Source organism: Petaurus breviceps, unplaced genomic scaffold (assembly GCF_028583685.1).
Source record: "Petaurus breviceps papuanus isolate PSGF00001 unplaced genomic scaffold, PetGlider_PUasm1.0 90779, whole genome shotgun sequence".
NCBI lineage: Eukaryota > Metazoa > Chordata > Mammalia > Diprotodontia > Petauridae > Petaurus > Petaurus breviceps.
In genome coordinates this window covers 7,738,535-7,766,092 of record NW_027187344.1, presented here as the reverse complement: position 1 = coordinate 7,766,092, position 27,558 = coordinate 7,738,535, and the positions used below count along the sequence as shown (strand labels likewise).

Sequence of the window (27,558 nt, the reverse complement as noted above, 5' to 3'; positions counted from 1 at the left end):
GTCACCCAACTACTGACATAATTGCATATTTGGAAACTGATATAATGAAAAGGGTATTGGATTTGTAATCACAAAACACGGGTTCAGATTTTGACTAATTTTTTATTTTTTTGCTTTTTGGAGGGGGGAAGGTAGGGCAGTTGGGGTTAAGTGACTTGCCCAAGGTCACATGACTAGTTTTTGTGTTAAGTGTCTGAGGCTGCATCTGAACTCAGGTCCTCCTGACTCCAGGGCTGGTGCTCTATTCACTGCACCACCTAGCCACCCCGGGCTGGAATTTCTTAAAGCCCTTTTTAGGTTTGAGAGCATGAATCCAACTAATAACCCAACTTGCTAGAATAAATTAATTTTTAAAAGCTGGTATAACCATTATGAAAAATGCATTCTCCCATAATATTTGACACACAGTATAAAAACATTCAGGACCTGCACTCAGAAGTGTATGCTGTGATTGCTGCCATGGAAAGAACCATAAGAGGAAAGTTGGTGCTATCAAGGAATATTCTTAAGAGCAGTTGGCAAACATCATTTTGGCAAAAGCTAATTGAGAGATCTATTGAAATCTGTGAATAGACAGTGGAACAATACCTCAGTATCTTTCCAGTACATGCAAGAGAAAACATGAATTCTGTGTTGCTCTGTTAAAGGAAACAAAAAAGAAATGTGTGAAACAGAATTTGGAAAACAAATATATGAGAAATTATAGATTCCCTTTATGAGCAATTGAAAGCAAAAATAAAAAATTTATAGCAACACTGGATGTTAATGCAAACAACAACAAATTAAATAAAAATTTTTACTTGAGAAGCAAAGAGATCAGTTAAGATAGAAAGCCCCCCAGGAGGAGGATATGGTAATTCTTGTCATGCATATGCTTGTAAGAAGTCTAATATAACAAAAATGTAAGTTGAATCAAACAAAAAACAAGAAAGTGTGCACTATTATTATAATGAACCAGAAAACATTTTTGTCAAGGGAAATAACTGAAGAACTACTTTGTAAAGCAGCTTCTCTATAAAACTAAAAAGGTATGGGTCTGAATAGGATCCAGAGTTATTAACTCAAGTAAGTGGTTTCTATGGCCCATTAATTACTAGCAAAGGGCTTACTTCTTCCTTTCAAATTCAAGGCTGATCTCATCTTTTTTTTTTTTTTTTACAGAAGGCAGCATATATTTATTACCAAAATTATCTCATCAAAAGATGAGAACACTAGTGACCTTCCAAATATGGGCCAAAGTACATGTTTATATACTTTTCACAAAGCATTTACAGCTTGTAACACTAAAAAAAAAGTCTGTAAACATTATAAGAAAACAATATATTGGCTAAAGAGGAGAAAGAATATGCCAAAAAATCCCAGAGTTACATGTAAAGAACAACTTATTAATGATTTGGTGATTTATTGAACAGGCTACTGAAAGGCATCATAACATTTACATCATAGTAATTGATTGCTGCTGCCTTTGACTCAATTCCACATTCATGGCTTAGTCATGTACTACAAATATATATAATAGATCCAATAATTAGTGTATTTGATATCCATTTGGAAAATTGTTCTTGATTTAAAAATTGCCACCACCACTACAATGTCAGCAAAAGTTGATATAAAATGAAGCAGTGGAAACAGTACTAGCTTTGTAGTCTGAGGACCTGAACTCAGTCCCTACCTCTGGGCAAGTCACTTCACCAGCTAGGTGTTTCTTTATCTATAAAATGAGGTTATTGGACTAGATGGCCTCTGAGGTCCCTTTGTGGTCTAAATCTGTGATCCTGTGATCTTCCAGGGAGACCATTTAACCCCCCCCCCCCAATTCTACCTAACTTTAAATCCATCATCATCATCACCATCATTTCTGAATAAAACTAAGTATACCTTTCAAGTCAAAGAGGGATCTTTAGAAAATACCATATTAGTCACCTGACGTATCTCATTGACATCATGTTATACACACTGCTGAAAAGCAGATTAAAGTTACTGCATTTCAAAGAAACTTTATAAAACAACATCATAATATTATTTAGACCTAGCAAGTAGAGAATTCTTAATGTGCATCAAGGGAAAATAGAGGCAAAACAACCTTGAGTTTAAATCTGAAGGTCAAATTGAACCATAGATGAAAATGGTTACAAATACCTTGGTCTTCTCCAGGTAAGACACATCAAGCATAAAACTCTCCAGGAGGAAGCTGAGGCCTTTTATGTTGAGGTACTGACTGACATTCTGAAGTTAAACCTTTATAGGAAAAAGACATTTAGAGCAATTAACCTCTACAAAATAACAGTCTTACCAGATACTTTTGTCATAATAGAAGAGACTACAATGGATCTAGAAGGTGTGCAAGCAAAAATCATTAAATTTTAATGAACCCCATGACTTATCCTAAGGCTATGATAGTCTAACAATTCATCAAAAAGGAGGAAAAGGATTAAAGAATGTTCTCAGAGCATGTAATAGATGGGTTAAAATATTTTTACAGAAATATTTTTGGGACCAACAGATCTTACTTCATTAGGCAATAATAAAGACTGATAATAGGTATATGAGATTGGGTTTGTGAAATGGAACCAAAAGTGTTTTATCTCTGGATAGCACTTATAAAAGGACTGAGATCCAGGAGGGGAATACATATGGTGCTCCATATAGATAACATCCTCATAAATCCATATAGATAACATCCACATAAATACAACCAGCAGTATATTGGCAAAAAAGTATTAAATAAATATCTAAGTCATGCATATTTGTTTATAGAAATGGAAAGGTGATCAGAATCAAATCATTGCTATTAGAAATTACAAAAAGATTATTTTTAAGGAGTCTGAATTTATTGACTGGTGATGATTATACAGTAGAAGTTCCAATATAGGCTCCAAAAAATTAGCACCTCCTGGATACCTAGAAAGACACAATCATTTATCTAGAATCATACATTAGAAGTTTACTATTCTTAATAAATTCAGACAACAAATCCTCACACTACCTTCCCCCTCCCCCACTCAATTTTATTTTAAACTCTTAATTCTTTTCTTCTAACCTTTCCCACTTCCACCAACATTGAGAAATCAATAAAACAAAACCCTTGTTGCAAACATGTATAGTCAGGCAAAACAAATTCCCACATTGGCCATGTCCCAAAGAACCCCCAAAACAATAAACTCTTGATTTTCACTCTAGTTCCATCCTTTATTTATCAGGAGGTGGGTAGCATGTTTGACAAAATCCTGTGGTCTTGTGATTGGTCATTGTGTTAATTAAAGTTCATAAGTCTCTCAGAGTTGTTTTTCTTTACAATAATATTATTATTGTATAAATTATCTGTGTGTGTGTGTGTGTTTGGAGGGGGGTGTCTCTATTTCAGGGTCTTGATTTCCTCGTCTATAAAATGAGGGGATTGGACTATCAGATGATCTTAATGAACCTTCCTGTTTATTAATCCTGCTGGGCAAGGTACAAAACCCTGGTGTGGTCAGCCCTCGGTGAGCTTTTTAGTCTACCTAGAAATATGAGACAGGGTAATAGTCCCAGTTCTCTTTGCTGACACTGCCATCACCTTGGTGCAGGCCCTCATGACCTCATGCCTGAACTATTACAATAACCTGCTGCTTGGTCTGCCTGCCACAGTTTTCTCTACCCACTCCAGTCCATCCTCCAATTTACCTGCCAAAGGTACAGGTCTAACCACTTCACCCTCTCTCTTTAATAAACTCATGTGGCTCCCTATCACCTTCAGGATCAAATATAAACTCCTTTCTTTGGCATTCCTAGCTCTTTGTAACTTTATCTTCCCACCCCCTTCCTGTCTTCTAATAACCTTAACTCCTTGCCACATATCATTTGATCCAGTGACTGGCCTCCTGGCTGTTTCATGAATAAGACACTCCATTTGTCAGCTCCAAATATTTTCTCTGGATGTCCCCCATCCCTGAAATACTCTCCCTCCTCATCTTTGCCTACTGACCTTCTTGGTTTCCTTCAAATCTCATCCAAAATCCTGTCTTCTACAGGGAGTCTTTCCCTGATTCCTTTTAATTCTAGTGCCTTCACTCTGTTAATTATTTATATTTATCCTGCACTTAATCATCCCTTTAATTGTAAAGTTACTGAGAGCTCCCATAATTCTTATCTCACTTGATACTCAGAACATCCTGTGAGATTTGTAGTGCAATTATAATTGTCCCCATTTTATAGATGAATGGATAAATCAGTCAACAAGCATCTGTTAAGTATCTACTGATGAGTCAGGCACTGTGCTAGATGTTGGTGATATAAAGACAAAAATGAAACCATTTCTATGCTGAAGGGGCTTATATGAAATGACACAAAGTATGTATTATACAAAGATAATAATTGTGCCAGGGGTGGGTAGGTGGTACAATGGATAGCTTGCCATGCCTAGATTCAAGAAGACTCATCTTCCTGCGTTCAAATATAGCCTCAGACACTAGCAATGTGATCCTGGGCCAGTCACTTAACCCTGTTCTTCATTTGTGAAATGAGCTGGAGTAGGAAATGGCAAACCACTCCAGTATTTTTGCTAAGGAAACCCCAAATGGGGTCATACAAAGTCAGACATAACTGAAACAAATGTTCCATATGCTGTGTTAAGCATTTACAATTATTATCCCATTTGATCCTCACAGTAACCTTGAGAGGTAGGTTCCAGTATTGTCACCATTTACATATAGGGAAACTGAGGTAAACAATAAAGTGACTTGCCCAGGATCACGCAGCTAGTTAAGTGTCTGAGAATGGATTTGAACTCTGGTCTTCCTAACTCTGGGCTTGGTACTGTCTATTCACTGTGCCATCTGCTTTTGGGATACTCTGTATAAATTGATACATTTTGAAGGAGGGAGAGCCCTGATATAGGGGTGGGAGCAGAAGAGGAGGTCAGAAAAAGTTTGATGTAGAAGATAGTGCTTGAATTGAGTTTTGAAGGAAACAAGGGGGATTCTAAGAGTCAGATGTAGTGCATGTAGGCATGGGAGACAGCCAGTAAAAAGGCATGGAGATGAGAGATGGAGTATTGTATGAGAAACTGTTAAGAGCCAGTTTGGCTAGAGTAAGGAAGTCATGTGTAATAATGCTGAAAAGAAAGAATGGGACTAGAGTGTTTCATAGCTTTAAATGCCAAACAGTGGAGTTGGCATTTGCTGTGAGAAGTTATAATATGAGGGGTTTGTTGGGTGAGGTAATGATTTAAGCTCAAATTGTAGGTTGGAGTTAGGTAGTAAAGAGCTCCAAATGCCATGCAGAAGCTTATATTTGATCTTAGAGACAGTAAGGAATGATTGGAGCAGGGCAGTGACACGAGGAAAATCATTTTGTCGGTTGTGTGGAGGATAGAGTGAAGTGGAAAGAGGCTTGCATCAGAGAAATCAGTCAGAATGCTGCTGTTAATATTCTTGGTGAGAGGTGATGAGGGCCTGAACTCAGGCAGTAGCTGAATAAATAGAGGAAAGAGAATGGATGCAAGAAATGTGGAAATCAAAACAGGAAGCATTGTCAGCCAATTGGATGGGTGTGCTGAGCAACAGAGAGGGGTTGAGAGAATAGCAAAGTTGGGAAGCTAGGTGAGTAGAACAATAGTGGCCTCCACAATAGAAACAAAAAAGTTTGGGAAAGAAGTGGGTTCTGGGGGTCAAGATAATGTATTCTAGTTTGGACATGATGAGTTTGAGATGTTAATGGGATATCCAGCTTTAAATGTCCAATAGATAGTTAAAGATGAACAACTGGAGCTCAGGGAAGGGGCCAGGAGTAAAACTCCAGGAGTCATCTGCAGAAATGATAATTAAATTCTTAGAAGCTGATGAGGTCATCAAGGTAGAGTGGAGACAGAAAATAGAAGAGGACCCAGAACAGTCTAGAGATACACCCACAGTGAAGGTGTGTTAAATAGATAAACGAGCAGCAAAGGAGACTGAGGACTGGTCCAACAGAGAGGAGAATGAAGAGAGAGAGCAATGTCATGGCCACCTAGAGGAGAAAGAGTAGGAAGAGAGAGAGGAACTACCACTGTCCGATGTTGCATACAGGTCAAGAAGGATGAGAATGGAGAAAAGGCTATCAGTTTTAGTCATTGGAATTTGGCAGTGAAGAGACTGAAACCCAGAGGGGTGGCCTGTGCCACTTGTACAGTGATACACATGTAGCTATTGCCATTGTCCATTGCCATATCTCCTGGGTATATCCATTGATCTTTCTACTGAACTGCATAATTCTTCAACAAGTTGGGAATGCTACGGATGGGATTTCTGTTTGAATACATGTTGGAGTAGATGACCTCTGTGCTGTGATCTCTTTAAGTTTAGATTGTGACTCTGATTGTTAGAATTATCTAGGATGGTGTAAATGAATACATTTCTTCTTAAGATCGAATATTCTCAGTTCTTCCAGTCTTTTCTCTGAAAGCCTATTTAATAATTTTAATTCCTTTACTCTTAACTCCTTTTGAATTTTCCACATATTATTTAAAGTATGACTTTACATTAAAGACCATATTTTTTCCCTGTAGCATTATACTCAGTTTTGCTGGGTAGGTGATTTTTGGTTTTAGTCCTATCTCCTTTGACCTCTGGAATGTCATATTCCAAGCCTTTCGATCCCTTAATATAGAAGCTGCTAGGTCTTATGTTATCCTGATTGTGTTTCCACAATACTAAAATTGTTTCTTCCTGATTGCTTGCAATATTTTCTCCTTGACCTGGGAACTCTGGAATTTGGCTACAATATTCCTAGGAGTTTTCCTCTTAGGATCCTTTTCAATAGGTGATCAGTGAACTCCTTCAATTTCTATTTTGCCCTCCAATTCCAGAATATCAGGGCAATTCTGCCCTATAATTTCTTTTTTTTTTTTTTTTAAAGCAATTGGGGTTAAGTAACGTGCTCAAGGTTACACGGCCAGTTATTTCTGGGTGTGGTGCTGAGTATCTGAGCCCAGATTTGATCCAGGTCATCCCGACACTGGAGCCGGTGCTCTTACTCGCTGAGCCACCTGGCCGCTCCTAAGCAGTTGGGGTTAAGTGACTTGCTCAAGGTTAAACGGCCAGGTGTTTCTGGGTGGGTGCTAAGTGTGGAGCCACTGGACACTGGAGCCGGTGCTCTTACTCGCTGTGCTACCTGGCCGCCCCTACTGACCTATAATTTTTTGAAAGATGGTGTCTAGACTCCCTTCTTGACCATGACTTTCAGGTAGACCAATAATTTTAAAATTATCTCTCCTGGATCTATTTTCCAGGTCAGTGGTTTTTCCAGTGAGATGTTTCACATTGCCTTCTAATTTTTTCATCTTTTTGGATCTATTTTATAGTGTCTTGATTTCTGATAAAGTCATTAGCTTCCAATTGCTCCAATCTAATTTTGAAGGAGTTATTCTCTTCAGTGAGTTTTTGAAATTCCTTTTCCATCTGGAAAATTTGGCTTTTTTAAGCATTCCTTTCCTCATTGGCTTCCTGGGCCTCTTTTGCCATTTGATTTGGTCTATTTTTTAGACTTTTTAGGTGTAATTTTCTTTCTTTCTTTCTTTCTTTCTTTCTTTCTTTCTTTCTTTCTTTCTTCCTTTCTTTCTTTCTTTCTTTCTTTCTTTCCTTCCTTCCTTCCTTCCTTCCTTCCTTCCTTCCTTCCTTCCTTCCTTCCTTCCTTCCTTCCTTCTTTCTTTCTTTCTTTCTTTCTTTCTTTCTTTCTTTCTTTCTTTCTTTCTTTCTTTCTTTCTTTCTTTCTTTCTTTCTTTCTTTCTTTCTTTCTTTCCTCTTTCTCTCTCTCTTTCTGTTTTTGCTTTTTGGAGGGGGGAAGGTAGGGCAATTGGGGTTAAGTGACTTGCCCAAGGTCACATGGCTGGTTTTATGTTGTCTAAAGCCAGATTTGAACTCAGGTCCTCCTGACTCCAGGGCTGGTGCTCTATTCACTGCCCCACTTAGTCACCCCAAGGTGTCATTTTCTTCAGTATTTTGGGGGGTCTCCTTTAGCAGGCTGTTGACTCGCTTTTCATGATTTTCTTGCATCATTCTCATTTCTCTTCCCAATTTTTCCTCCACTTCTCTTACTTGATTTTCAGAATCCTTCTTGAGCTCCTCTATGGCTTGTAACCAATTCATATTTTTCTTGGAGGCTTTTGATGCGGAAGTTCTGACTTCACTGTCTTCTTCCCACTCCATTCCTGGATCCTTTTTGTCCCCTCAAAAGGAGTCTATCATCTGTTTGTACTTCCATTGCTTGCTCATATTGGCAGCCAGTTACTTGACTTTTGAGCTCTTTGCCACAGTAGAACTCTGCTTCCAGAATGGAGAGAGCTGTGTCCCAAATAGCTGGGGTTTTTGCAGCTGCCGGAGCTATTAGATGAGTGCCCTCTCTACAGCCCCCTCATGCTCTGGCTCACTGGTCACACATCCCAGGACTACTACCCAAGACTGTGATCTAGATCCAAGCAAGTCACAGCAAGAGCTATTACCCTCTGAGTGGTCGCTTGGGCCCCCTACAGTCTGCAGGCCAGGAGTTCCGGAAGCAGCCTTTGGGGGCAGTGGCTGCAGCCACTGTGCCTCCCCTGCTTCTCGCTCCAGGGGTAGCAGCCAGATCATGTTCCCCGTTTGAACAAAGTTCCACATTGACCTTTTACTTTGTTCTTTGGCATTTGTGGATTGGGAAGTCTGGAAACTGCCACCGCTGCTGGTGATCCACTCTCCAGTCTGCTCCAGCCACCTCTGGTTTGGCTGCCCTAGGGCTAAAACCAATCTCAGTCGGGACTGGGCTTGGCTCCCAGCATGCTTCAATGGACCCTTCCAGCCAGCCTGCTGGGCTTCCTTCAGTGGGAGATTTGTTTCTCTCTTTCAGTGTGTAGGTTCTGTAGCTCTAAAGTTTGTTTGAGTCATTTTATTTTACATGTATTGGAGGAGGTGGAAGCTGGAGCTGCACAGAAGTCCTGTTTCTACTCCTCCATCTTGGCTCCACCCCATGACTTCACATTTAGAAATAATGGAATTCAGTAACCCAGTATTTGATAAACCTGAAAAGATAAATGACCTAAGTAAGAACTCTTAATTGACAAGAACTGCTAGGAAAACTGGAAACTGGTCTGGTAGAAATTCTGTCTTGCCAGCCCATGATCACTCTGTCAGTTGGGTAGCTTGCCGCATCAGCAATCTCCTAGAACTGTGGTTGGTCATTTCATTGATGATCATAGTTCTCAAGTCCTTTAAAGTTGTTTCTTTTTACAGTGTTCTTGTTACATTGTTTTTGGCTTCTGCTCGCTTTATACTGTGTCAGTTCACATACACCGTTAGGAGGCAAATAAGGATAGAGGTTATTATGAAAGACAAAATAGATAAGTTTGATTACATGACATTGAAAAGCTTTTATATGGACAAAATAATGCAACTAGGAAAGAAATTAATTGGTCCACTGGGAGAAAAATCTTTGTATCAAATATCTAAATATTTGATCCTGTGATACCATCATTCTTGATAAAGGTCTGATATTCAAGATATATAGACATTTAATAGAAAGATACAAGACCATAAGCCATCACCAATATGTAAATGGTCAAAGGATATGAACAAACTGTTCTCAAAATGATTGCAGACTATTAACAACTGTATGAAAGAATGTTTCTAAGAGGCAGCATAGAGAAGTAGATAAAGCACTACATGTAGAGTCAGGAAGACTTCAATTCAAAACTCATCTCAGACAGTTGCTGTATCACCTTGGGAAAGTCACTTACTGCCTCTGTGTCTCATTTTCCTCATTTGCAAAATAAAAGGTTGGACTTGATGGTCTCTAAGGTCTCTTCCAGCTCCAAATCTTATAATTCTGTGAAATAATTTATAATAAGAAAATGTAAATCAGAACAACCCTGAGGTTTTACCACATACCTATCAAATTGTCAAAGATAACAAAAGATGGATAGTCTTTGTTGTGGGGTCATAGAAATACAAACAATGCTTGTGCATTGTTGGTATAACTGAATTTATACAACTATATGGAAAGCAATTTATAATTGTGCGAAGAAAATGATTGCAGTGTCCGTTAGCTTTGACTGAGAGGCCACTGCTAGGCATCTACTCGAAAGAAATCAGTGGCAAAAGGGAAAACCTTATTTACACCAAAGTTGTTATAACAGTGCTCTTTGTGATAGCAAAGAACTAGAAATAGTAGGTGACCAATTGGGGAATCGCTAAACAAATTGTGGTGTGAGAGAATTATGGAGTGTCGCTCTGCTGTGAGAAGCTATGAGCATGATGAATATAGAAAAACATGGGAAGACTTATGAGTTAATGCAAAGTGAGTAAGCAGACAAGGAAAGCAATATAATATAATATTTTTATATGTGTGTGTGTGTGTATAAATAGAAAGAACAAAGCAATTGAAATGGAATACTATAAAACCATAATGACCAAATTTAGCCCTAAAGAATTAAAGAAGGCATATCTGCCTACTTCCTTTGCAGAAGAGTGGGGAGGTGGGTGGTGGGGGAGAGGTAGACCTAAGGAGATGGAATTCAGCATATAACCCAGATTTTAAAATATGTTGGTTTGTTTTGTGGAACTTTTTTTTTCTTCCTCTTTTAAAATTATTTACTATAAGAAATGACTCCATGAGAAGGGAGTTGGGAGTCAAAAATGTCAGTGATATAAAAAACAAAAGATATAAATGAAAATTTATTTTAAAAAGTAAAGTGTGGCTTCTAACCTCCACATAGTATGGTATCTATATAGTATTAATATATAAAAACAAAAGATTAATAAAATTTTTTTAAAGAAAATGTGGCTTTCAAAGTAGATACATTACAGTATCATTATGATATTAATGTTAGCATAGTCAGTGTTGTCTGACTTTATTTGGAAGAAGTCCTTCTTGGGTGTGCCTTCATACTTAGAAAAGATTAAAGTTAGCTATAATTTTGCCTTCAGTTCATCAGTAATTTGTAGATGACCTGCGGAAGATCAAACCAGCTAGACCTAGGTGGAATGGCTTGGATTGATTTGGTAGTGGGCAGCATGTGGAGAGTTTGAATATTTCTTGGAAGTTCCCAGAATGTTTTTTCAAACTAATTAATCGGATAGGCAACAAGCATTTATTATTTATTATGTGCCAGGCTGTGTGCTAAATGCTAGGGAATATGAAGAAAGTCAGTTGATAGTTTTATGACAGTTTTATGACTTAATGTGAAGCGATTTGGGCACATAGATAATGTCAGTATTCTTCTGAATAATAGCATATTGACTGCGACTTTTCATATTTGACATTGGAGCTGGCTATTAGTCATTTAAGTTAGTTTTGTTACAAGTAATAATAGCAATTATTGTATATCCATATATAGCTATTTAAGATTTCCAGAGCACTTTACATATTTTATGTCATTTGGTCTTCACAACAACCCTGGAAAGGAGGTGTTGTTATTATCCTCGTTTTACAGATGAGGAAACAGAGCTTGAGAGAGAAGTGCCTGTAGTCACACAGCCAGGAAGTGTCTGAGGCAAGACTCAAACTCAGTTGTTCCAGATTCCAAGTCCAGCACTCTCTCTACTTCTCCATGGGTGTAAAATACAAGGCCTATTGGTTAATGCAACTTAGAACACTCCCCCCCCCCCCAAGCCAATTTAAAATGTAATTGGGAAATATTTAACAAAGTAAATAAAAATTCAAAACAACTTAGATGATATTAACATGTAGTTGTCTAGGTCAACATATACAGCCTGCAGGGATCCTTATGGTTTAGTGGCCCCCATTTCTGTTTGAGTTCGACACCTCTGCATTCATTACACTATGTATTTACCTGTATCTGCATGTGTAACAAGCATAATATGTATCAGCAGAGGATTTAGATCCATTTTTTAATAATCTTCAAAGATATGAATTAATACTGTAACAAATGCCTATTAATGAGCACCTATCAGCATTAGCCCATGATTTGTGATATAGCACTTTAAATATAAAATGGTAAGTAATTATAGGTTATATGATATACACTAGTGTTAACCCTCCAAACCATATCCAGTCCAATCTTGAATTCTTGTGTGCTTTCTTTGGCAAGCATAACTGAAGATCTTGTTACTTAATATGCATGATGCCCTGAAGATTTATCCAAGTTTGAGTCATTACAAGATAGACTAAAAAATATACTCAGTACGCAAGTACTGCTTTGCTTCATGGGACTGGTGCGGCTGTCAGTGTTTCCTGACCCTGGGGGTTCCTTGTAGCAGATGAGGCTACCCTCTTCTCCCCAACCCTGGTATCTAACCAAAGTAATTAAAACTGGAATCCAGCAAAAGAGAAGCGTGTGATGGGCCTCCTGCTGTGGTATAGTGAATGACATTTAGAAAGAAAAATATATTATTAGAGAAAAGGAAATTTGGAGCCTATCAAGAATTTTACTTCTGTTAGGTATATTTCTGTGTATACTCTTTATTAGTTCAAATGTATTTTGAATCCATAATGTTCTTGCTGCTGTACAGCGCATTATGCTTTATTGCCCAGAAGATATGACTCCCCAAAGAAGTAGAATGAGAAGGCAGCTTGCTTGTGATAAGGCTACTATACCTGGAATCATGAGGCTTAGGCTTAAATCTTGACTCCTGTACTTATGTAGCTGGGTGATCTCAAGCAAGTCATTAATTTCTCTGAACCTCAGTTTCAGACTAATTAATCAGACAAAGAAATAAACCTCAGGGTTTAGTGCATCTGTCATATTGGGGGTATGTTACTATATCCCTCACTGGGTGGTTGTGTGTATGTGTAATTATATTTAAGCTTTATTGTACAGAATAGAAATTACATTGTTATTTGATGGTGTTATTTGGTGGTGGTGGTGGTGGTAGTAGTAGTAGTGGTGGTAGTGGTAGTAGGGCAAATTTTCACGTAATTAACCACACAAAAATACAAAATGTAATAAAGTACTTAAAAGTCTGAGATCATATGAAGTGCTTCTTATTTTATCCTGTGCTATCAGTTTATTAAACCTCTATTTCCTACATGCCTTATTACTGTTTTGAATAGTGCATAACTCTATCCTAGGTCTGAGAAGAATAAAATAATTTAGAACATACTTATAAAGTATTAAAGCATGATTTCTTTAATAGAGCAAACATACTGTTTATTCATCCCTCTGATATTCGTTGAATTAGCCTGCATTAATGGCACAAATAGAGGTAATTCCACTGGAATTTCTGCATTATTCAACAGCATTCTTGAGACATAGGATGTGCTTTGGCATAAGATTTTGAGTGGAATTCTTCCTTTTGCAGCAGCATTCCCAAGCCAGAGATTTGAAGAAACCTCAGAATGACATGAAGACAACTTAAGAAGTAGAGTGTTTCAGATTTATTGAGAAAGCAGACACTCCACATCATGAATTAATGCATTAATGTGAATGCTGTGATCAGTATTTTTAAACTGATGTTGCTGGTTTTCATTTTTAGGTTAACAGATTGCTGTTTTAGCTTTAAGTTTTCAATTTAAAAAGGAAATGCTCCAACATATGCTAGAAACCTGTTACACCATAGATTTTATGAGTCAAATGAGAGGCATTGTGGATTGATGGAAAGAGTTTTAGATTTGAGATGAGAATGTGAGTTAAAATCCTAGCTAAGATAGTACTTACCTGTGTGACCTTTTTGGCCCCCAGTTTCTTTATAAAATGAAGGATTTGTACTAGATGATAAATATTAGTATATCTTTCTGTGGGAAGTCATTCAGCATATTTCTCACAAGAACTAGTATGACACTCATGAAGTTTTAGAGCAAGCATATGTTTATGAGAGCTAGATTTGATTTTTTTAAAAAATGAGTGGGTTTTGGAGTGTGGTCCTTTTAAGGCATTAAGACAATTTTTATTGCTTCAGTTTGCCTTAGAAATTTCTCTCTAATAATATCTGAATATTTTACCATGGGAGAAAAATAACACCACACGGGGCAACAAATTTTAAGAAGTTGGAGGACAGCTGGAAAGCAAAGCAAAGTCTGGTTTTCTGACTTTCTGTATGGTCTAGGTAATGAAGGAGTTAAGAATCCACCCACTTGAGCTTCTGTGGGCGTTACTAGCCAGCCTGATGTCATAAAGTCAGACAGCCCAAGCCTGAAGGGGGCCCTTTGTTGGCAATTTAACCAAGCACTTCTTTCTGACTCTGCTGAGTGTTCTGCGGCCTGAGAATGAGGGGCGGATGGCAGTTTGGGAGCTGCCATAAGGAATAACTGCTTTCAACTTTGTTGGGGTTTTTTTTTTCCTCCCGCCAAAAGAGGGACCCCAAAGGAACAAGAAACTGTTCCACTTAAGTTACAGGCAACATGGGCACGATGGAGGAGCCCCATTTCAGGGCACTTTAATGATCCAAAGAGTGCTGGATTATTTAGCCTTCTCAAAAGGATTTTTATGTGAGAGACTGGATCCAGAAAAAGGACAGGAAGGGGAGGGAGGAAAAACATATATCAAGGACGCTCTCTAACAAATGAAAATGTTGGAGATTTGTTTGAAGTTGGTGGGTTGCAAGTCAAAGAAGGGACTTTCCTCTTCCTCCAGCTGTTATTTGGAAGGTAAGTTCAAGACTCTTACAGCTTTTTCAGAAGACAGACTTGGGTCCGAAGGCCTAGGGGCTGGATTACTGAAGTCTGGAATCTCCTTTGCTTAGGCCTCTCCCTAGCCAGCCCCGTGGCCCTGCTTTGTGAGAAGAGCAACCTCATTGTGTAAATATAGCCTCCCAGGATATAAATTTAAGAAGGATTTTAGTTCCTACTATCACTTCAGTAGGTTAGACTTGTAATTTGTGATGTGACAGTTGTTTCACTGGAGTTTCTGGGAAAGGTTTTTAAATGAGGAAGTTTTGATAAAGTATACGTGATAGTCTTCTTGTCAGATAGCCAAACTTGAGTAATTTTCATGGTTAATAGATAATTGCACATTAAAAGTGTGAATCCATGTTTGTGAAGACATGTGATTTGCTTTAAGCATCGTCTACAAGAAGGACATGGCTATACCATTTATGGTTGCAGAATTTCAAGTGCTCTTTCTAATCATCCAAGAGTAAATGGGGGAAAACCTCATCCCAATCTTATCTACAAGCCATGAATTTGGTTGGAGGAATAACTTTCTTATGCTGGGGAAGAAAGATAAATGATCTAGAAAGGAATTCTAAATGAGTCAAAGTACTTGGAAAAGTATATGTTCTCATTTCTTTCAGTAACAAGGCCTAGTGCCAGGAACGTTTCACTTTTGTCTTTCTCCTCCCTTTCTTTTTTCCTTTCTTTCCCCTTGCTAGCTCCTTTCCCCTTTCTTTTTCCTCTTTTAGCTTTAAAAGGTGTAAGATTTGGAAAAAAAAATAAATTGATAAGTAAAGTAAGTAATAACTGGTGTAGCATTAACATCTCTGAAAATTGATGACCATATTATAATTGTTAGTAATCATTTCATTATCACAAGAATTTGGAGATAATACTGTATCATCCAGAAGTCAGGAGTTTGGATGAGAGGATATGATCTCTTGAGATATCTTCCAGCTCTCTAACAGAATCCTAGGATTTTTATCTTGTTGAGTGTTAATTATCTCTTTGGAGGTAGAATTTTTCATCTTTGTATTCCCAAAGCATATCACAATGCTCAGCACATACTAAGTGTTTAATAAATGGTTATTGATTAAAATGGAATCAAGTAGTGAAAGAGAGCAGTTTTTAGTAAAAGTGGAATTTTGTTAGGGCTTATGAAATTTTTTAGTTTTTAGTTGTATTTCCATTAAATTTTTTATGGAAACTAAGGCCTTATTTATTTGCTAGTCCTAATTTCTTTTTTCCCTGAATCCTTGACTTCCTGGAAGGGCTCAGTGGAGTCTAGGTATGCTGTTCTAGATCCTAAATTCCAGTGAGATAGGTGAAAAATGTATATTTTTATTAAAAACAGGATGAGCACAGCTGTTTCTTACAATAATTTGATATTTTTTTTATAAGGAACTCACAAATCAGTCAAGCTGAAAAAAATCACAGCATTTTAAAGTGATAGTTTATTTGGGCCCAAAAGTTTGCTCTGAGTGATTATAGTTGTTCTCACTATTAAAGTTTGATGAAGCTTAGAGTTAAAATAACATTTGTATTCCAAGTAGCAGAACACTTTTTTACCCATTCACATTTACTCAATAACCTTTAGAGACTAAGTATTATTTCATCAAAATTTTTTTTTTACAGATGAGCCAGGGGTTTGGTTATTTATTAATGTACATATGAGTGGAAATGGAATAAAATTGAAGTCTTCTGACACTTGTTTTCTCTACAACTTGAAAATTTCTTTGGGTAAATTGAATAACCCTATCCAAATTTCCTGATTTGGAAATTTTAGTATCTTAGAAATTCTCATTCTAGAAACTTTGGAATTTTGAAATATCTTACTGGTATTCAATAAGCCCCATAATTAAAAAAAAAAGGGGGGAACAAACTCCGTCAAAAAAATTTTTCATGGTGTGGCATATTGTTTTAGGTGTTTAGTAACTAATATTGTTAGTAAACTTTTACTAACATCTGTAAGAGTAACTCAAGTATCTAGAAATTCAATCTGAGATCTTCATATTTTAGTAAGTAGTGTTTAGACAGTGATGGGAATGGAACTAATGTTTTTGTAGTTGATTTGAGACCATTTAAATCTCAGTGATAATGACTTAAGAAATGTTAAGGTCATTAGTTGCTTCAGAAAAATTGTTGCCAACAGCTGGGTAAGTAATCTTATCTTTGCATTTTTCACTGATGTTTCCAGTTGGTACTACAATTGTTCCTACAGTGAATATGTTTTCATGCTTGTTCAAATGATGAACAAGTATTAGTTGAATATTTTTTTCTGTTCTTGACCTAGAAGTGTTTCTTAAGATTTACTGATTGATGAAGTTGAGCACAATCAAATCTTTCATTTCTTCTCCGAGACAGGCAAAAACAACTTGAACTTTTTATACACAATCTCTGAACAAAGGATATTTCTCTTCAAAATAAAAATGTTCTTTTGAATCCAATATGAACTATTGTTATTATGAATCACTTTTCCCCAGGAAAAAATGTAGGATATCAATGGTACCCTTAAAATGTCTGTAGCTGATGTCAGAAATAAGAGGATTCCAACAGGAATAGAGGAGGGAGGGAAAGGAATAGAACAACATTAGGAATTGTACACCTTTAGCAGTTGATTTGTGATGCCTAACTGCATGGCATCTATGCTTAGTTTTATCTCTGTGACATTTAAGTCATGTAATCTCTGGCCCATTCAGTTTTCCAGTGATATTTTGAAATTTTTTCCTTCCACACTTTGAATTAATTTTTACCATTTAAATTTGTTGTATATGAACTTGAGTGGTTATTATGTTGCATTTATATTATATAAATTAGTCATTAATAATAATTCAGCCAAGTCTTTGAGAACATTACACTTTTACAAAGGACTACTTTAAACTCTTTTCTATTTTTATATGTTAGCAGCAACACAATCACATTTCTCAGAATTAAACAATAATTTATTAAACACTTACTATGTGTCAGGCACCATGCTCAGTATCTCTTTAAATTAATTAAAGGAAAATTCCCATGCTATATTTGAGAAAATTAGGGAAATCACCTAATTTTGCTAATGAGAAAGCCAGTTGATCTGTCAGTCAGTCAATGAGCATTTAAGTCCCTACTATTTGCTAGCTATTCTTTACATCATCAAAAAGATATGGAGTCTTAGAGAATTAAAACTAGAACTGTTGGAGATCCAGTACAGAACATTTAGCCCAATCCAGTAATTTTTCATATGAAGAAATAGTCCCCAAAAGGTGAAGTACTCAGACATGGTCTGTTGACTAGTTTGTGGCAAAACTGAACCCCAAACCCAGGCCTCCCTCTCTCTGTCTGTCAGTCTTCCTTCTACCACATTGCACTGGAATGCTGTTAGGTGGTTGTCCCCAAGAATATCACCCCAGAGTGTGGACTGGAGTGGGAATTCAGGGAACTGCTTTCTCCCACCTTTTATCTACTAGCTGTGTTATTACCTTGGTCAAATCACTTTCCCTTTTTGGGGTCCCAGTTTCCTCATTTGTCAAATCATGAAATTATCTGTTTTGCTTCCTTAATTAGGCTGTTGAGGATATCAGATATTGCCTGTGAAAATGCTTTTTAAAACCATAAGACTATACAAATTATAAGATGATATTATATACAGTTGTGACTCCTTTGGTCTTTAAATATATAGAATTTTTTAAAAAGAGATTTTTATTTAGTATTTAGCAGTGTTGACATTACAGTTTCCATTTTTCAGTTGAGTTACTCAGAATTGAGCTAAATTGTCCATATGTTATTATATAGAAATGATTCATTTTCAAACTAGTTTTGATGCATATAATTAATATTTCCTGTCCTTGGTTTTAAGCTGAAAAGTTTCTGATCTCTCTCCTGACCCTCACTTTCCCCCATTGCAAATATTTTATTTGGGGATGGGAAAAAAATCACATTGGTCTACATTTCATATTTTAGACATTCCCTGCGCCGTTCTATAAGACACCTCCACAAACCCCAAACATTTGAACCTGTAGTTCAAACAAACTGCTTTCTCAGTGTGAAATTAAGGCACTGCAGTTTAGAAAATACAGCCCTTGGAATTGGAATAGGAACAGAAAAAAGCAAACTAATACTTTTTTTTTTTTAACCACTACAAATACTGATGGCCAGATGCTGCATTTAAATATTGTATTTTAAGTCATTTGATTCCATCCCCACTCCCACAACATAGCAGTTTCTTAGTTTAGTTGTTTTAAATTGTGTCCTTGAATAAATAAATTGTACTTTTAGTCCTAGGCCCTTAGGAATAACAGATTTAAGAGCCGAAAGCTTGACTTTTTAGCAGTGGAGAAGAAATGAGTCTTTTCTGAGTTGTCACTGTTATTCAAATTGACTTTTAAATTCTACTTTCTCTACTTAAAGAGTAAGATGTTTTTGTTGTTATCTATGTGAGAGAGAGCCTGCCTCCTTTCTGACCTCTAGTCTGCTTTCTTTGCTCTAGTCTGCTTTCTTTGCCTCGTAATATGTTTGTAGCTGGTGTTTATGTTCAGGCTTTGTAACGGTCTGTTCTTTAAATGAAGTCAGTAAAACCAGGGTTGCTGCCCCAACTTTGGCCTTTCCTTTTAGGACTGTGATAAAGGAAGATTGTGGTTTCAATATAAGTGCAGATCTTAGTCCAAAATTCAGATGGAGGCTAACCAGCACTACTTTTTTGCTTCTGTATAACCAGAAATCATGGATTTTCCTTTATCATTGTATTGCATTTATGCTTACCCCATTACTTTAAAGGTCTTTCTAGTGATTTGGCCCTCACCAGTGCCAAAACCAAACCTAGGAAACAAAACTATATATTGAACATCACTATTTCAGAGTGGATTTTGAGACAGAGTTTTGCCTAATGGATTGAGAACTGGCTTTTGAATCCAGAAGATCTGAGTTCAAGTTTTGCTTCTAACACACTGACTATGTGACACTGAGCAAGTTACTTAATCAGTATTCTCAGGTAACCCCCAAAGAATAGTAGCTGAAGAACAGTTACTAATCTGCATTGGTAGGGGCAGTTTCTCATCTCAAGGGGCTTCCCTCACATCGATGAAATTACAGTTTCAGATTTTTTAAAAAACAAAACCATAAATTGACAAGTTGTCGTTGTTCATTTGTGTCTGACTCTTTGTGATTCTGTGGATCATTCTGTCCATAGGGTTTTCTTTTCTTTTTTTTTTTAACCTTTAGGATTGCTTAACTTTTTTTTATATTAAATTTATTTATTTACTTTTCCACAATACCTTGAGTACCAGATTTCCCCTCCTCTCCCCCCCATGGTGGCATGCAATCTGATATAGGTTATACAAATACCTTCACACCGAATATTAGTCAAGTTGTAAAGATGGAATGAATAAGGAGAAAGAAGGAACAGAACAAAACAAAAAAAAGGAGGGAGCAAGCAGTTTGCTTCAATCTGCATTCAGACTCTGTAGCTCTTCCTGTGAATGTGGATAGCCCTCTCCATTATGAGCCTTTTGGAGTTGTCTTATAATCTTGCCTTGCTGAAAGGAGTCCAATCTATCAAAGTTAGTCATCACACATATGATGTGTCTATAATTGTATACAAAGTTCTCTTGGTTCTACTTTCCTCACTCAGCATCAGTTTATATGTCTCTCCATGTTATTATGAAGCCTGTCTGCTCCTCATTTCTTATAGCACAGTAGTATTCCATTACATTCATATACCACAACTTGTTTAGCCATTCCCCAATTGATGGGCATCCCCTTGATTTCCAATTCTTTGCCACCACAAAAAGAGCTGCTATAAATATTTTTGTACATACAAGTCCTCCTTCCATTTGTATTGATCTCTTTGGGAAACAACCCTAGAAGTGGTATTGCTGGGTCAAAGGGTATGCACAATTTTTTAACCCTTTGGGCATAGTTCCAAATTGCTCTCCAGAATGGTTGTATCCATTCACAGCTCCACCAACAATGCATTAGTGTTCCAACTTTCCCACATCTTCTCCAACATTTATCATTTTCCTGTTTTGTCATGTTAGCCACTGTGATAGGTGAGATATGGTACCTCAGAGTTGTTTTGATTTGTATATCTCTAATCAGTAGAGATTTAGAGCATTTTTTCCATATGACTTTAGAAAGCTTTAATTTCTTCATCTGAAAACTACCTGTTCATATCCTTTTACTATTTATCAATTGGGGAATGACTTGTATTCTTATAAATTTGACTCAGTTCTCTATATTTTAGAAATGAGGCCTTTATTAGAGACTGGTTGTAAAAATTCTTTCCCAATTTTCCACTTCCCTCCTAATCTTGGTTACATTTGGCTTTATTTGTACAAAATCTTTTCAGTTTAATGTAATTGAAGTTATCCATTTTGCATTTTGTAATGCTTTCTATCTCGTTTGGTCATAAATTTTTCCCTTCTCCATAAATCTGACAGGTAACCTATTCCTTGCTTTCCCAGATTGCTTATGGTATCAGCCTTTATATCTAGATCATGCACCCATTTAGACTTTATTTTGGTATAGGGTGTAAGATATTGGTCTATGCCCAGTTTCTGCCATACTATTTCAGATAGTGAGTTCTCATCCTAGAAGATGGAGTCTTTGGATTTGTTGAACCGTAGATTACTATAGTCATCGACTATTGTGTCTTGTGTATTTAATCTGTTCCACTGATCTATTCCTCATCCAGTACCAAGTAGTTTTCATGATTGCTGCTTTATGGCTAGTCCACCTTCCCTAGCATCTCTTTTCATTAATTCCCTAGATATTCTGGACCTTTTGTTCTTCCAGATGAATTTCATTACTATTTTTTTCTAGCTCTATACAATAATTTTTTGGTAGATTGATTGATATGTCACATGGAGTTTTCTTGGAGAAGGTACTGCAATAGTTTGCCATTTCCTTCTCCAGTGGATTAAGGCAACTAGAGGATAAGTGACTTGCCCAGGGTCACATGGATAGTAAATGTCAGAGACCAGATTTGAAATTCGGTCTCCTAGTAGTCTGTCCACTGAGTCACCTAGATGCCTGAATCGACAAGTTACAGAATCTTGCTGTTACAGAAAAGTAGTTGAATTAGGCAAATGAGACTAATTAAGTATTAATAGTTAACCATACACTATGAAGAAATTGGAACCAAGGTAACCACTATTGCAGTGTATCAAGCCCCAAATAATTACAATCCACTTCGAAAAAGCAGGAAATGTGTAATGAATGCCTTCAAACTATCATATGGCTAACATAAGGGAGAAGGAGTGATTTTAATCCTTTGCAAATGGTTTATGGCAGAATGAAAACATGTTCATATATTTCAGGAAATAACAGTCCGAATCATGAACTGGGGGCTAGATAAGGACTATTTCAACTTGACTCCAACTCAAGCAGTATTTGAATCACACCAACAATACAATCATGTTTTAGGGGTTCTTTCTCACATCCTACCTTACAGCCTTCATAGAGCAACTAAAGATCACAGCTAGAATGGATGGATGGGAAAGGTCATCTAATCCCAGGGCTTCTTAAATTTTTTCCACTCACAACCCTTTTCGATTTTGTCATGGCTGGAGGGCATGTGCAGTGCAAAGTGTGCATGCTTTTGTGTTTAGAACCAAGGCTGCAGTAAAGTTGTGCAATGCAACGCAGGCAAGTGCTTCTAGAAAGACCCCAGATTCTTTACACATTTGATTTTTAATTCATTTTTGGTCTTTGTGTGTTCAGAAACCTCTTACTGTTGCCAAATTTTTCACAACCTCATATGGGGTCGAAACCCACAGTTTAAGAAGTGCTGATAACTTCCTCATATTACAGATGAAGAACTTCGACTGGGAGACACGTGACTTGCTGAGGGTCACACAGGTACCAAGTGGTAGAGCCAGGATTTCAACCATAGTCCTCTGTCTTCAAATTCTCTGCTTTTTCCAGTACTTCATAGCTAAAAGCTTAAAGGCATATTAGAATGGCCTCCTAGGTTTGTGTTAGTTAGGTTCGGTGTTAGTTTTATGGTAAAGTATTGGGAATTTTTTTTAATGAGTGCATAATCTTCTTTTTGAAACAAGTGAAATTTACTTTTCCTTTCCAAGTCTAATTTTTAAATGTTTTATCTTGATACCAAAGATAACTTCAGAGTTCCCTCAGAGCAGATATGCTGTTTTGTCTTTTGTTTTTGCTTGTAGCTCCTTCTAGTAATCATTGACTGCTTTGTTAATGAGTTTTATGCTGTTGGAAGGATGAGTAGCTATGACTAGTTTTAGAAGTGATTTTTTAAGATTATTTAATAATTGTATGGCACTTGACTTATGTTGTTTTATTTGATCTTCACAGTGGAAGTGGGCAGGGATTATTTATCCATGTTTACCAGATGAGGAAACTTGGGTTCATTGAGTGATTCACCTAAACTCATAAAGCTAATAAGTGGCGAGTAAAGACTAGAATTCAGACCTTGTGATGACCACCTGTTTTGGTGCTCTTTGCACACATGGCATTGCCTTACCCTGATTAAATATACTAATTGCTTCTGAACAAGCACAGCAACACAATCAGTTCTGTCGCTAATAATACAAATTTATGCTAGTTCCATGGGGCTGGGGTGATATGTAAGCAAAAAAAGTTTACTTAAACAAAATTCCTGGATTAGCAGTTAACCTACTTAAGGGGGGGGGGGGAACCTTTTTAAAGGAGGAGGATTTAAAGGCTTTAGGAAGTATCAGTTTGCATACCAACAAAGAAGGGGCTAGTTTGAAATAATTAATTCTTTTACATTAAAGCAGATTTGTCAGAACCCCTGCCTCACAAAGCATTTTTTCAACCAGTTGTCATTATTGCATGTACTAGAGAAAAACAAACTACATCTCTTAAACGTTTCATAGATTTTCACATTCCATTTGACTTTTATTTTCTCTACCTTACTCTTCCCTGTCCAAAAAAGGTCTAGATTACTTAGATATTATTGGTCTAAATATTTCTAAATATTCTGGTTCCTAAGTGCTGTGGGGATATACTCATTTGAACCAATCTTATAACCCTTTTCTCTGTGGAAAAAAAAAAGTGAAACTTGTGTTTCAAGCTGAAGTTCTGTTTCCTCCAGGAAGTCTTCCTGGTTTCCAGTGTACTTCCTTCCTCCCTTCCCTACCTTTTAACTTTTTCTGTCTGTACCACTCATTTAGCATATACCCAGGCTAGTGACTTCCCTGATGCTGTTTTATTGTCATTTAGGTTTTTTTTATACATGTTGATCTTTTCTTCCTATTACCTAGATGTCAGACTCCAGAGCAGGAAATATACCGTCTTTTTTCTGTGTGTTCCCTCTAATACTCAACAAAGTGCCATATATATGTAGGAAGAACTCATCAAGTAATGGTTTTAAAAGAGTAGTTAAAGACGTGACCAGGCTTAGCTAGGAGTACTTAGTTTGAGGCACTTTATATATGTTTGCTGTTTTAAAAAATATAAAATTAATTGACTGTACACTGTACATAAAATGATCCTGCATATGATCTAGGCATAAAAAAATTGGCTAATACTAACCAAATTCAAATGATGGGAAATGCTGTTTTTTCTCTAAGTTCGTATTATAAAAAGTTATATGAGATTCTTATAAACTGATTTGAGAATAGTCTTGAGTATGATCTCACCAACTGGAACAGAGTATTAAATAAAATATGAAACCTCCCTTCTTGGAAGGATCTGTTTTATGGATTTTAAAATACAGATATTCAGTGAAGTGGAGGAAAGCAGTGAGCTGCCCATAAGGAAAGGGCAAAATGATAAGTGTTTAAATAACCGAATATGAGTAAAACTGAAGGGAACGTGACCTTATTCATTCAGCACTTGTATCTTCCCCATTCCCTTGCTGAAAGGTTGAGGAATAATCAAATAGATAACATGAGAATAGATACAGAAATACAGCTGACAAGTCCCTCTATTTAGAGGAAACTGTGACTTCGTAAAGTGCCAGTAGGAAATTTGGGAGCCTGTCAGGGATGTTTTCCCTTGAGTTGGGAATTTTTCATGCTCCTGGGAATGTGAAGTAGTTAGCCATTGAAGTTTATGAGAAGGTTACTTCCCTTGTTGTTCCTTAGTATTTTCTTAAATAGCAAGTCTTGGGAAGTCTAGACCAGAAGTATTCTCCTTCTGAGAAACTTTTATAAACAACTCTGATCACTGACTGACTCACAGCACAACCTTAGAGAAGCATTTATTATGTAGCATGGGAGGATGGTTTAAAAAAGCAAACAAAACACTCTATCCAACCAGCCATGCTCTTAGAATGGGACTTGGATCATCCACTTCCAAATCTAGTATATTGATGAATATACAAAACTGAACTAACTGAATTGTTTAGATAAGTTTACAATTGGCTTCATGAAACTTTTAGGGGCTCTGTCACTGATGTATTCTGTGTGTGTTTGATGGTTCAGGTTTATTTTGTCGTTTTGTTGGCAGGTAAAAGCCTTGTTTTTTTCTTTTTGGAGGGCAATTGGGGTTAAGTGACTTGCCCAAAGTCACACAGCTAGTAAGTGTGTCAAGTGTCTGAGACTGGATTTGATCTCATGTTCTCCTGACTCCAGGGCCAGTGCTCTATTCACTGTGCCACCTAGCCGCCTCTAGGTAAAAGCTATTTTGGTGTGAGAATGACTATTTGGAAATAATTTTAAATGTGATTATAGGAATCTTTTTTTCAACCTGAGACCTCTCAGAGGAGCTCAAATGAGGAATTTCCTTTCCTGAAGCAGATGACAGTGTCTTTGCATTTTAAAGGCTTAGAGGGTCATCTGGTATCCCTGAGAAACTGTGACTTCCCCAGCATGTGGCAGAGGCAGAACTTGAACCTAGGTCTTTCTGACTCAGTCAGGCTCTCTGTCCAGTTTTCTGTGCTGTCCTCAAAGGCAGACGCTTTGGAAGATGTGATCATTGAGGTACATTAAAATAAGGGATCCAAAGAGGCTGCAGACAGTTTTTACCAAATCCATTTTATAATATGTTGTTGTTCAGCCATTTCAGTCATGTCTGACTCTCTATGACCCCATTTGGGGTTTTCTTGGCAAAGATCCTGGAGTAGTTTGCCATTTCCTTCTTCAGGTCATTGTACAGATGAGAAAGCTGAGGCAGAAAGTTAGGTGACTTTCCCAGGATCACACAGTTTGGAAATGTTAGTGTCTGAGGCCAGAATGGAACTCAGGAGGATGAGTCTTCCTGACTTCACTGCACCAGCTAGCTGCCCTTTTAAAAATATAGCACCTACTAAAATTTATTTACTTTTAGGGATTTCCACAATATTCCAAGGATCTATAAGGAGAAGACGAGAAAATTTGTTTCTGTTTCTGCTATTTTCTCAGATGTGCGAGGACATTGATGAAAATTTAGGAACTTCTTTTGTGCTATAGTTACTTAGTACTAATATATTAGTATTAATAAGCAAGGAAGATTTCTGTATATTTTACCCAAATTTTGTTTTGTAAGTGGTGATCATTTTTAAGCTTTGACAGTGGAGTTTGTTATGAAATGAAGCAAGAAACTTGGCATTTGTACATTATGAGTCAGTTTTGACATCAGTCTGGACTGGGAATTAAATAGAGGATTCTGGTGTTGGATTGTGGCTCTACTCCAGTATCCTGAGCAAGCTTCCCCACTAGGTTTCAGTCATTAATTTGTGGAGTAGGGAAGAATCTGAGGAGGAAAACTGGGGGACTGCCTTGGATTTCCTGCCTTCCTGTTGAATCAGAAAGCAGTGGGAGGCCCTTTCCTTCCTATGAAATGCCATATCCTATTGCCTAAAATTCCCAGCATCTGCCTCCATTTTGGAGGTAGCCCATCTGAGTACTTCTCTCTTCTGCACTTTGAAGTGTCAGCTGTCCTCTGGCTGTCATTTACATTTTGCTGACTCCAGGTGTTTTTCAGTCATTTCTACATCTCCACCCCACCCCCTGCCCCATCATAGAATTTCTTTTATAAAACCCAGACACGGTTCAGTGTTGTGTAGAGAGATCATAAAGTATCATTTGAGGAAAAGAAAAACAGAAACAAAAGCCATTTCTGTGGTTATGATTTTAGTTTGATTTCCAGAGAATGCACAAATCTACCTGGGCTCAATGCATGTATGCTTTACCCACGTAGTGCCAGGATCATATAGATTTAGTGCTGAAAGTGGCTTGAGGAGTCATTTAATCTGTCACCTCATCATACAAACCAAAGGGTCTGAGGCCCAGGAAGTTTCTGAGGATCTCCCAGGGAACACATGTTTTGAACCCAGGTCCACCAGACTTCAAAAGTTTTACATGTTCTACAACTCTGGAGTAGTGAGGTGTTTATATTCCTTAAAAGGGGAAAAGAGATTTTATGTAAGTTTCTCTGTCTTCTTATATATTTCAAAAGCAAGTTTTTACATTTCATTGTATTTTTTCTAATATAAATGTGTAGTTGAAGGCTAACCTTTGTCTCTTAATGTATTGTAAAGATAGTTATCTTTGTATTTAATATTTCATATCCTGTAACATAGATACTAAAGGAGCAAGTACTTCTTAAGTCACTGGGACTATTTTATAATTTAGAAAATGTTAAAATGGGGCGTGTTTCTTCTCTGCTTTTCTTACCCTCATGATTTATAAAGCAAGATAACAAGATCTGGGGAAGATGCAAACAGAATTATCCTAAAAAAAGAAGCCACCTTTGAAGATTTACTACATCGCTGAGTCCAAAAGCCAAAACTGAAAGACTTCCCTCCCCTTACCCCCGCCCATGTTGGTTTGCATTCTAAAGAGACCCAACTTGTTTCAGAGTAATGGGTGTGAAGGTTTAACCCTATTCTGCAATAAGCTTAGCTCAGAGCTGAGCACATCCAGCTGTCTGTAGAAGCAAATATAAAAATTAGAACTATTCTTTAGTTAGTGGGTAAGGCTTAACCAGAGATTCTTTAGGTACAGGGAAAAGGAAAATTTGAATATGTTTTCTTTTCTTTTCGCTTTTTGGAGGGCAGTTGGGGTTGTGACTTGCCCAAAGTCACATGGCTAGTGGTTTTTTTTTTGTGTTAAGTATGTGAGGTCAGATTTGAAC

The 27,558-nt window shown here is 37.1% G+C and overlaps 1 protein-coding gene across 2 annotated transcripts in view; it reads left to right on the top strand.

The window, feature by feature from the left end:
* Positions 1–27,558, top strand: part of ABL1 (ABL proto-oncogene 1, non-receptor tyrosine kinase) — a 215,342-nt gene that overhangs the window by 139,389 nt on the left and 48,395 nt on the right. The window contains exon 1 of one of the 2 annotated variants that reach the window (XM_069069344.1): positions 14,048–14,529. The exons of the other annotated variant lie outside the window; for it this stretch is intronic. Within the exon in view, the coding sequence (XP_068925445.1) occupies positions 14,445–14,529 (85 nt within the window). The 5' untranslated portion in view covers positions 14,048–14,444. Of the gene's footprint in view, positions 1–14,047; positions 14,530–27,558 lie in introns of those variants that run through there. 2 annotated transcript variants of the gene reach the window in all.